The sequence below is a fragment of the Rhincodon typus genome, chromosome 5, assembly GCF_021869965.1.
Source record: "Rhincodon typus isolate 14 chromosome 5, sRhiTyp1.1, whole genome shotgun sequence".
Lineage (NCBI taxonomy): Eukaryota > Metazoa > Chordata > Chondrichthyes > Orectolobiformes > Rhincodontidae > Rhincodon > Rhincodon typus.
Window position 1 is genome coordinate 39,236,180 of NC_063336.1, and position 12,659 is coordinate 39,248,838.

Genomic DNA, 12,659 nt, shown 5'->3' on the forward strand with positions numbered 1-12,659 from the left:
ATCTTCCTTGACTGTGATGCTTTCCATAGCTTCTTTCATTCGCCACAAATCATGAGTCCACCCTTTAGAATTTTTCTTTAGAGTAGGAATAGACTTATTCTGAGTATTCTTAAATATCCCCTTAAATATCTGCCATTGCTTCTTTAGTCACCTATACCCTAGCCTAGCATCCCAGAACACTTTGGCCAGTTCAGCTTGCATCCTCACATGGTTGCCCTTATTTAGGATTAAAATACGAGTTCAGACCCAATCTTTGCCTTTTCAAACTGAATATAAAATTTAATTACATTGTGATAGGTGTTACCCGGGAGTGCCTTTACTCTGAGGTCATTAATTAATCCTGCCACATCACACAATGCTAAGTCTAACACATACTGCTCTCTCTGGCCAGTTTCAGAATGTGCTGCTCTGAGAAGCTATTAAAAATTTCTTCCATCATTCCTTATCAACACCATGGCCAATCTGATTTTTCCTATTCATATATAGATTAAAATTAACCCATTATTTTAGATGCCCCTTTATCATAAATACCCAATATATCATCTTGTATACTTCCAGATTGTAGTTACTGTTCAAGGCCTTGTAGACCACTCCCACTAGTAACCTCTTTCCCTTATTATTCATCTCCACACCAGCCAATTCCAGATCATGATTTACTAAACCAGTCATCTCTAAATATTGCATAAATGTGATCTTTGACAGTGCTACCCTTCCACTTTTGCTAGCTTCCTGTTCTTCTTGAATGTCTGTTTGTGTTCTAAATTCCATATTCCTAACTACCTCTGATAACCTTAGGTTCATGTTAGACAAGGGAATCAATCTCCTTAAAAATATACAATGATCATGCCTCCATTGCCTTCTGAAGCAGAGAGTTCAAGGTTGCACAATATTTTGAGAGAAAAAAATCTTCTCATCTCTGGCTTTGTTCACTTGATTGGTAACCACCTAATATTGTCAACATTCACCCTGTCCAAAATGGATGCACACTGGCAGTAGAGTGTGCCATCTACAAGATGCACCGCAGCAACTTACCAAAGCTCCATAGATACCACCTTCCAAGCTGGTGGCCTCTACCACCTAGAAGGACAAAGGCAACAGGACACAGATGTATCATTACCTGTAAGATGTCTCTGTCTCCCTCTGTCTCTCCTCCCACCAACTACCCCTGCCAACACTCAAAAGCTACACATCATCCTGACATGGAACTGTATTGACATTCCTTCACTGTTGCTGGGTTAAGGACCTGGATCTTCCTAACATTATTGTGGGCAGACCTACCTCTCATCTAGTGCAGTGGTTCAAGAAAGCAATAAATACTAATTCAGCAAGTGATGTCCATGACCTATGAACTAGTGAAAAAGGATGTGTGTTGATATAGTGAAATGAAATATGGTGGAGAAGACACTTGTGTGAAACATAAATAGGAGCATAGTCTAGTTGAGCTGAATGGTGTGTTTCTGTGATATAAATTCCTCACGTTCTAAATTTATTTCAAATCAAAACTACGAGCCTATAATTTTTAGAGGAATTTATAACAACTGATTGCTGAGATGGTTCTGCCTCTATAGTATTTTTCTTCCAGGGAATGGCAGAGAAAATATTTAAAAGTCTCACAAACAGCTGAACTTAGAAGAGAAAGAGAAATGAGACAATGGAAAGGAATAAGAAAGAATATATTAGTGTCTCCCAGTAGTAGATGCCACTTGCTGCTTTCAGCTTTGGTTATAACTTTGCTTATGACTGGAAATCACACGCCTAGGATTTGTTAGATGTTGAAAGCACTCTAATTATTTACCCTTAACCAGCTGGAATCTGGCGATGACATTTCCATGTTCCTAACTGCATGGGTAACATCATGTTTCATGGAATATTCAATGTTTGTCTCTGCTTATACCTCTAACATTCAGCTTTATTCGTCATTGGATACTTTGGAGCAGTGGAATTAACAAAAAAATGGGTTAAACAAGCGAGTTACACAGATAAAGCATCACCCATCAAACCCTCTTCTGACTCTTTTTCTCCTTCCACAAATAAACATTCAATTTCCACTCATCAACCAAACTAAGTTCAGGAATTTGTGTGGAGGAGTTACAGTGCAAATACCTATATCATACTGCACTGTGGCACAGCAGATTGATATACTGATATGGTGAGGCAGAACATCTGTCAAAACATGGTCATGCTGTTTAATTTCTTTATTGCAAATGAAAGCCTTGAGATCATGGCTTGAAAACAAATGCTCACATGATTTATCTAAAGATTTGATCTTTAAGTATGTTTTGCAGCATTCCATTGGATAGAAAATGCAATTCTAATCTCGCTGATTAAACAGCTGCATTGAGCAAAAATTAAAGGGATGATTTTTATTCAGGGTGGGAATTGGGTTTATAAGGATTGAAGTGAGTGAAGTAATTATTTCCTCTTGAGTACAAGTTGAAATCTCCTAATTACCTCTGAATGCCAGTTTCTTGGATGCAAAATTCAAGAGAATGGGGCATAGGTCCTATTTTTATTCTAATTTGTTGCTAAGAATTTCCTGGATGGGGATGAGTTTTTTTAGGTACAGCCTATCGCAGTCATGAAAATAAGATGGAGTAGAATTTTCTAGTTTCCCCACCATTTCCTAATTCATTTGAATGTTGATTGCTCCTCCGTTAGGAGCACCACCAAAAATTTGGATGCAATATCCACCCCTTAGGCCTTAGGAACGAGGGTGTTTGCTGGGAATTACTGGGCTGAATGTGTTTGAGATATTTGGCTCTGCATATATATAACTTCTATCCTCATAACTACCTCAAATGTACCAGATATAATTGAAATGTTCTCCTCACAACCATCACCACTTTTACTTGCCATTAGTTTTATTTAATATTTATTTATACCCCTTATCTGCCTCAATTGGACCAGTTGTCTTGAACAGTTTTTGAACCCTATATAGCTGTGTTTGGGACTGTGCCTCAGAAGGAGAAATACCCCTTAACCACAAAGAAAGGTCACAGTTTTTCACCTCGTTCTTAGCTGGCCACACACTTTTCAAAGCCTTAGCAGCAGAGTTTTCCTCTAGTGTGGTATTCAGTGGCCACGAGGTCTTGAGGTGCAGTCATAGTGACCCTGCCTCTGGGGCAGAAGTCCCACTCAGGGCTTGATAATCAAGGAAGGAATGTCATAACATAGTCAAATAGCTTGATTATCAATCTAAATTTTTCAGATATGCCTATGGCAGGTGGTAAGATCAGGAGAGTCTCCTCGTCAATCAGAATTATGTGGTATCTGTAGCACAACAGCTTCCCCACATTAAAAAATTGTGAGGCACTAATTATAAAGTAGATTTGTGTCATGTGGAAAGCAAAATAAGGATGATAATTCCAGGCCATTGTAATATGAGACGGGGTGGTACATTTTATGTAGTGCATATATTTAACAAGTTAAATAAGGGAAGGATATACACAATGAATGGTAGGTCTCTGGGGAGTGCTGAGGAACAAAGAGACCTTGGTGTACAAGTCCATGGATCCCTGAAGATGTCAGCACAGGTAGACAGGGTGGTAAGTAAAGCATTCGAGATGTTTGCCTTCATTAGTTAAGACATAGAATATAGGAACAACAAGGTCTTGTTGCAACTTTATAAACATTGGTTAGGCCACAGATGGAATACTGTTTGCGGTTTCGGTTGCCTCACCATCGGAAGGATGTGATTGCACTGGAGAGGGTGCAGAGGAGATTAATCAGGATGTTGCCTGTGATTAAAGGTGTCAGTTATGAGGCGAGACTGGATAGGTTGGGTCTGTTTATTTTGAAGCAGAAGAGGCTGAGGAGGGATCTGATTGAGGTGTACAAAATTACGGCAGACGTAGAGTAGATGACGAGAATCTCTTCCCCATAGCAGATGTATCTAAGACCAAAGAAGTTTACATTTAAGGTAAGGAGCAAGCGGTTTTTAGAGGGAATCTAATCTTTTTTTTCATCCAGAGAGTGATAGATAAATGAAACGTGCTGCCAGTGAGGGTGGTGGAGGCAGGTACACTAGGAACATTTAAGAAGCATCTGGATGAGTACATAAAATACTGGGACATAGCCTACTATGACCAAGTACATATAAATGGGATTAGTAAAGCTTGGTGTTTGTTAGTCGCCATAGACATGGTGGGCTGAAGGGTGTTGTTTCTATGCTGTATAGCTCTATAAGTTGACTTATTAATTTCAAAAAGGAAAGCAGAATGTGAAATTGTTTATATTGTAATGAAATGAAGAAAGGCTTTATATGTAAAACTCTACCTGGATTTCTCATTTCAGGACAATGAGCCAATAAGCCCCATTAACATAATAACTCCACCTCAGTAAAATGGAATATTTGCTACTTTTACCTATTTTTAATGAAGGTTATTGCAGAGAATATTCACGAATTAATCCCTTTGTACTGAGCACACTAAACTCCTTATTTATAGTTAATGTTAAACCCGGATGAATAAGGATATTGAGGTTTTAGTCAAGAATAAAAGAGAATCTCATTTTAGATATAGACAACTTGGTTCAATCAAATCTCTTAATCAATATAAAGAGTGTGGGAGCATTCTTAAGAGAGAAATCAGGAAAGCAAAGAGGGAATATGAAATAGCATTGGCAGATAATGTTAAGGATAATCCAAAAAGATTCTGCAAATTAAGAGCAAGAGGGTAACTAGAGAGAGCAGGGTCTCTTAAAAATCAAGGAGGTCATCTTTGTGTTGATCCCCAAGAAATGGGAGAGATAGTAAATTAATATTTTGCGTCAGTTTTTGTTGTGGAGAAAGAAGTGGAGCCAAGAGAATGCAGAGAAATAGATTTTGATGTTTTAAAAACAGTTCACAGTACAGAAGAGGAAATTCGGGAGGACTTAAAGAATATGAAGGTGGATAAATCTCTGGGACCTGATCTAAGGTTGCCCAGAACATTGTGAGAAGTAAGGGAGGAAATTATGAAACCCCTTGCAGAAATATTTGCATCATCTATAACTACAGGTGAGGTGCTGATGACTGGAAGGTGGCTAATGTTGCACCTTTGTTTAAGAAAGGTTGTAAGGAGAAACCGGCAAACTATAGACCTGTGAGTCTGACTTTGGTTGTGGGTAAATTGTTGGAGGTGATTATAAAAGATAGGATTTATGGACATTTAGAGAGGCAAAAATTGATTAGGGATAGTCAGCATGGTTTTGTGTGAGGAAAATCGTGTCTCACAAACTTGATTGATGATGGCAGAGCAGTAGACATTGTTTATTTGGATTTTAGTAAAGCCTTCGACAAGGTTCCGCAAGGTAGACTAATTAGTAAAGTTAGGTCACATGGGATTCAGGGTGAGCTTGCCAATTGGATACATTACTAGTTTAATGGCAGGAGACAGGGAGTAATGGTAGAGGATTGCTTTTCTGACTGGTGGCCTGTGACCAGCGGTGTTCCACAGGAATTGGTTCTGGGTCCCCTTTTGTTTGTCATTTATATAAATGATTTGGATGAGAATATAGAAGGCCTGGTTAATAAGTTTGTGGACGACACCACAAATGGTGGCATTGTAGACAGTGAAGAAGGTTTTCTAAGATTATGAAGGGAACTTGATCAAATGGGCCAATGGGCTAAAAAATGGCAGATGGAGTTGAATCTGGATAAATGCAAGGTATTGCATTTTGATACAACAAACTATGGTAGGGCATACACAGTTACTGGTAGGGCTTTGGGTATTTTGTAGAACAGGGACCTAGGGGTGCAGGTACATAATTTTTTAAATTTTGCATCACATATAGACAGGCTTTTGGCACGCTTGCCTTCATTGCTCAATCCTTTGAGTGTAGGAGTTGGGAAGTCACGTTGAGGTTGTACAGGACATTGGGGAGGCCTCTTCTGGAATACTGTGTCCAGTTCTGGTGGCCCAGTTATAGGAAGGAAATTATCAAGCTGGAGAGGGTTGAGAAGAGATTTACTGGGATATGGGTATGGAAGGTTTGAGTTATAAGGAAAGACTAGATGGGCTGGGACTTTTTTCATTGGAGTGTAGGAGGTTGAAAGGCAACCTGATAGAAGTCTATAAGATAATAAGAGGTATAGATAGAGTTGTCTTTTCCCTAAGATGGGGGATTTCCAGACTAGGGGGCACGTTTTTAAGGCAAGAGGAGACAGATTTAAAAAAGACATAAGAGGCAATTTTTTTACACAGAGAATGGTTCGTGTGTGGAATAAACTTCCTGAGGAAGTGGTGGATGCAAGTATAATTACAACGTTAAAAAGACATTTGTTAGATACATGAATAGGAAAAGTTTGAAGGGATATGGGCCAGGAGCAGGCAGGTAGGACTAGTTTGTGATTATGTTCAGCATAGACAGTTTGAACCAAAGCATCTGTTTCTGTGCTGTATGACTCAATGACTCTGAGAGAACCCCTGTATAGAGTGATCCCTTTCAAAGGGAGCTGTCAGATGTGTTAGTAAGACCTATTAAAAGAAGCTGGTCGAAAGGAATCTGTCAAATGTGTTTCGAGGACCTGTCAAAGTGATCTGTCAGAAGTATCAGGAGGATCTGGCAAAAGAACTTTTCAAAGGAAGTTATAAAGCTGTCATGACATTTAAATTTTTGAAAAAAAATGTTTGGAATGTGTGAAAAAATATTGATTGCTACTTCACTGTTGACATAAGCTTAAGGGGCTTCTACTACAGAATTAGTGCTGCATGACTGATTTCACAACCATCCATTGTCATAATAGGCTAGCTGTCATTTCACAGTTTGATTGACAGCTACAAGTTATGTACACTTTGATGTGGTCTATGAATTCAAGTTTTGTTGTTATCAGGGATTGTGCACTTAAATGAAATATTTGTGTTAAAATGTTTTATTTAGTTGAAGGAACGTAAATGTAATCAATGGAAATTTTTTTTTTATGAATGAGAGTATTTGTTCCAATACCGTGAAATCTGCAGTATATACTTAAAACTTTGTTTAATAGGACTTTATCATATCTCTGCTGTGCATGCATCCCAAGGATGTACATGGTGGATACTACTGGATGAATTGGTATGGTAGGTTTATAGCAAAAGCTGATGACTGGGGTACATGGGTTGGCATGAAATGGCACTAAGTTGACATAGGGGCTATACAGAACCATGTGGGATGTACTGTGGCATAGAGAATATGATGAACCATGGGAGATGGTGTAGAAGCATACCTTGCCATGGAGGGTATTAGGACTATGGGGATGGGTAGAGAGAAATAGCTTGGCACAGAGGTTTTAAAGGAGCAATAGTGGATGTGTGGGTAGCATAACTTGAAATGAGAGGCCATAGGGATTGTTTAAAAGGTATGCCTTAGCATTGGGAGCACAAAGGGCCAGAGAAGTTGTTTGGGTGGCATACATTGGCAACCATAGCATAATGGGCCATGGGATAGGTGGAAAGTATGAAGTGACATGGGTTGGCATGACCCATGGGACTGTGAGGGATGAGGACTGGAGAGATGGTTTCTGTTTAATTCTTTATTTTTAAACTTTGGACAGTGCAGTATCTTTGAGGTTAGCCATTTGCACAGCTTACCTCCATAGCTGGCAGCCTCTTCATATTTTCTGGGATCATCTTTCCTGACTTGAGGGTGGCAGAATTGCACAGTGGTTAGTATTGCTGCTTCGGTGACTGTCCACGTGAAGTCTGTACGTTCTTCCCATGTCTACATAGGTTTCCGTCAGGTGCTCCGGTTTCCTCCCACAGTCCAAAGATATGCAGATTAGGTGGATTGGCCATGTTAAATTGCCCTGCAGCATCCAGGGATGTGCAGACTAGGTGGATTAGCCATGATACATGTAGGGTTCTGGGGATAGGGTGGGGTGCTTTTTGGAGGGTCAGTACAGACTTAATGGGCCAAATGGTCTCTTTTGACACTGTAGCAATTCTATGATTTCTGGTCTCTTTGCTTCTATTCAGACCAGAAGTCCGATGTCCGTAAAGCCATTTTAATAGATTGATTTTATGGACCTGGGTATTCTCCTACCTCCGCACACTGAATCCATGGGTGAAACTTGGGGGCAATTTGTTCGGCTTCAGATTTTCTATTGGCAAATCAAAACCAAAAGCAGAAGTTAAAGCCGCTGTTATGTTCTCAAGGTAGACCACTAGTTTTAAAAAAGAAATTCAAATGTCTAGTTAGTAGCTGACAAATCTATAACACAAAATTTCACATTTTAACTGTAAAAGATTTACATTACAATATTTAAAATAAACAAGAACAGCTAATTTAACCCTATATTTCAAACTCTTGTTCCTTAAGCCTCAAAGTAACAAATCACTTTCTGAACTGATTTTACATTCCATTCAAGAGTTCCCCTATGCTTTCCAGAATATTGAGCTATTTCAGTTCTTCTGGAACCAACATGAGATATGTCATGATATTAAGAATTTACTTTAATTCTCCACAGCGCTTTTGTTATTCTCCAGGGTATGAGATTACTTAAAGGCCCTTGCTCCAGCATTCAGTCAGGCAACTCTCCATTTCTCTTTAAGCCTCTAGTGATTGTAGACACCCTTGCTCAACCAGAGACCAAAATCAGAAAATACCTCTTTCTGAAGACCCTTTGCTACTGATCTCATCTGCTTCCATGCACCCACCAGTAACACATTTTTCTCTGTCTTGTTCTCTGTAATATCCCTCTGTGAAGTATCTTCAGTACATGTTAGCCTTTTGTTACCTTTGGCATGACATTACCATTTGTAATTTAAGAGATATTGAACTAGGTTGCAGACTTGCTTGCCAAGCCAGTGCGTTTGATTGCTGTTGTTGAGTTCTGAGGAAGGGTCATCGGACCCGAAACGTTAACTCTGTTTTCTCCTCCACAGATGCTGCCAGACCTGCTGAGCTTTTCCAGCAACTTTGTTTTTGTTGTGTTTGATTGCAGATGTTTCATTACTCTGCCAGCTACCATCGTCAGTGCGTCTCCAGTGAAGCGTTGGTGTTCTGTCCCGCTTGTTATTTATACTGTTTGGCTTGCTGGGGTGGTTGGCATCACTTCCGGTTCTGTTTCTCAGTGGTTTGTATAGAGGGTCTAATTCAATGTGTTTGTTGATCAATTTCTGGTTAGAATACTAGACCTCCAGGAATTCCCTGGTGTGTCTCTGTTCGGCTTGTGCGATTATGGATATGTTGTTCCAGTCGAATTTGTGTTCCTCTTTGTCCATGTGTAGTGAGACAAGTGAGAATTGTCGTGTCTCTTGGTGGCTAGTTGTTGTTCGTGTATCCTTATTGTCAGTTTTCTTTCAGTTTGGCCTATGTAATGTTTCTCACAGTCCTTGTGTGGTATTTTGTACGTTACATTAGTTTTATTGGTTGTGGGTATGGGTTCCTTTTCATTCGTCAGTAGTTGTTGCTGGCTGGCCGTTGGTTTGTGGGCTGCCCTGATATCTAGGAGTCTGAGTAGTCTTGTGGTCATCTCTGATATGTCCCTGATGTATGGTAGGGTGACTAGTGTGTCTGGTCATGTCGTGTCTTCTTGTTGTGGTCTGTCGTGGAGGTAATGGCGGATTGTGCTTTTTGGGTATTGTTCCTTTTAAAAACTCTGTATAAGTGCTCCTGTTCTGCTTTGCCCAGTTCAGGGTTGCTGCAGGGTGCTGTGGCTCATTTGAATAATGTCCTGATGCAGCTCTGCTTATGGGTGTTGGGGTGGTTGCTGGTCTAATTAAGTATCTAGTCCGTCTGTGTGATGTTCTGGAGCTCCCCGTTGTTCTTACGTTCCACCATTATGTCTAAGAAGGGTTGTCGGTTATTGTTCTCTCCTTCTTTTGTGAATTTTATTTCGCTCAGGCTGTTGTTTATGTGTCAGTGAGTTTTTTTAGTTTTGTGTGTTTGATAAGCATGAAGTGTCAATTACATAGCGAACCCAGAGTTTGGATTGTATAGTGGGGAACACTATCCATTCGAACCTTTGCATTACCACTTCTGCATTCAGTCCTGATATTGCGGATCCCATTGGTGTTCCATTGATTTATTTGAATATATGGTATAGATATGGAATTAACTTCAGATTCTTGGTTGATCAAGGTTTTTATTTTCAATTTTTCACTATTCTGCAATCAACCCTTTATACGTGATCCCTTTTAGGACATGGAAGCTAAAAAATCTAGTTTGCTATTTGACTGTTTGTTTGGTTTCAGGTGGGAAGGAGCAGAGGGTGGGTGGGGCAGGAGCGAGCAGATCTGATTATTCTAGATACTTCATGAGATTCAACTGCAACAATTCTAACAATTGCACCAGGATTGCATCTATCAGTGCCCTCTTAAACTGGCCACGCTGGAGTTTGAGAGCTCTTTGATGGACAACCTGTTTATTTAGGCACAATAGGTATATCTGCCACTTAATGGCCCATCTTTGCCTCCTATCTGCCAACATGCCAATGGAAATTCATCTGCTGCTCTGAGGGATGGGAGAGGGTGATCGACCCACGTATACCTCTGACTCTTGATAATGCTTCGATTATCTGCAGAGTGGATGGGACTGATAAAGAATACAATTAATTTTAAATCTTTTTCAGTTGTTTGGACCATCTCTAGGTGTGGATTCTGTTAGAACAATTCATATGTGCCATTATGCTTGCTGACACCTTATCTTTCTCAATACTTCAGCTGTGAATACACCATCAAATTCTCATTCTAATGCAACATGTGTATTGCTGGAAACTAGCTAGATTGCATAGATAATGAGAGACCTCATCTGTTTTGCTGGATGTATGTTTGGGAAACTGACTTAAATGGAGGAAAGTAAAAGAGCCAAGTGTACTGTTCATATAATTTCAGGTGATAACACTCTAAGAGTCTGGGATGTAAAAGCAGGAGAAGCCAGAATAATTATTCCGGCTCATCAAGCAGAGGTACTGAGCTGTGATTGGAGTAAATATGATCAGGTAAGCATATAAAAATCAGTTGAATAAATCCATTTCAATTTGATGATTGTTTGTATTGTGATTCAAAGTATAATGGAAAAAATGATATAAAGAATAAATGTCCACTATATTTAATCCAGAATATGCTTGTTACTGGAGCAGTTGACTGTAGTTTAAGGTGCTGGGACCTAAGAAATATCCGACTGCCAGTACATCATCTCGTTGGCCACACTTATGCTATACGGAGAGTTAAAGTAAGTTAATTTACTGTTTCTGCCATTTAGCTTGTCACTGACAATTCATTTAAATTTGTTTTGGTGGTTAGATGGTTTAAGCTTGTGATTCTGTACGTGGTGTTTTGAGAAGTATTCGCTCAGGAGACTTAGCTTATTTAAACCTGCAAGTCTCATGTTATGTGTGACATGTTTCATTTCAGGATTTCATCAATTCCAGTTGTTAACAGTTAAACTGACCATTTTGTAGATTACTGGCTATTATACATGTTTAATTTATAAAAAATGTAAACATCAGTATGAAACATGTTAGGATAGGAAACATTACATTTTATTACTTTATATAAGCAATAAGATCTGGCAGTCCTTGATGGTTGATAATGGTTTTTAGCTTGGTTATTCCACTGGTGACATATCTGTTATGTGTTGTTGCTGTTTATTATTATCATTTATACTTATACCTCACTGCTTTGATGATTTACTTTTGATTACCTTGACATTTCCAAAATTTTTGCCAGGCTCAAACCTTTCTCAACACCTGAAGGGGCTAAAGACAATTAAGTCCCCTAACCCTGAAGGCTTGATTCCTAGTATCCTAAAAGACGTAGCTACAGAGATAGTGGATCCATGGGTTGTAATTTTCCAAAAGTCATTGGATTCTAGTGAAATACCAGAAGATTGTAAAACTGCTAATGTGACACCCTCCAATTCAAAAAGGGAGGGAGGCAAAAAGCAAGTAACTACAGGCTGATTAGCCTAACATCTATTATTGGAAAAGTATTGATGTGGAAAAGTATTGGAAGTGATAGCAGAACATTTGTAAAATCATAATCTAATGAAGCAGAATCATCATGGATTCATGAAAGGGAAAACATGCCTGACTAAATTATTAGGGTTTTTGGAGGAAGCCTCAGTCAGTTTGGATAGAAGAGAATCAGTATACATGTTGTATTTGGACTGCCAAAAAGCCTTCAACAAGGTATCTCACAAAAGGTTAAGCCATAAGAACCTGCAGTGTTGGAGATATTATATTGGGACAGTTAGAGACCAGTGGAGTTCCATAGGGATCAGTACTGGCACTGCGACAATGACTTGAAAGAAGGAAGCCATAGAGCCAAATTTTCAGCCAACACAGAAATGGTTGGAAAGGCAAGCTGTGAAGGGGATATAAACGGTTTACAGAGAGGGATTGATGGGTTAAAGAAGTATAATGAAGTATAATGTGGGAAAATGTGAAATTGTTCATTTTGGAAGGAAGTACAAAAGAAGAATATTATTTAAATGGTGAAAAACTGCAGAAAGCTGCATCACAAAAGGACTTGGAGGGTGCTTGTGCATGGAACACAGAGCTACCACACAGGTGCAGCAGGTAATCAGGAAGGCTAATGAAATTTTGGCCCTTATTTCAAAGATGTCGTAGTATAAGAGTAGGGAAGTCTTACTGACATTGTACAGAGTGTTGGTGAGACCACATCTTCAGTACTGTGAGCTATTTTGTTCCTCTTATTTAAGAAAATATATCATTTCATTGGAGGCAGTTCAGAGAAGGT

General features: G+C 39.3%; 1 protein-coding gene across 1 annotated transcript in view; it reads left to right on the top strand.

The window, feature by feature from the left end:
- The window catches only part of pex7 (peroxisomal biogenesis factor 7), a 78,053-nt gene that overhangs the window by 32,700 nt on the left and 32,694 nt on the right, over positions 1-12,659 (top strand). Inside the window, exons 6-7 of the mRNA XM_048597295.1 lie at positions 10,791-10,897; positions 11,017-11,130. Coding sequence (XP_048453252.1) covers positions 10,791-10,897; positions 11,017-11,130 — 221 coding nt within the window. The remainder of the gene's footprint in view (positions 1-10,790; positions 10,898-11,016; positions 11,131-12,659) is intronic.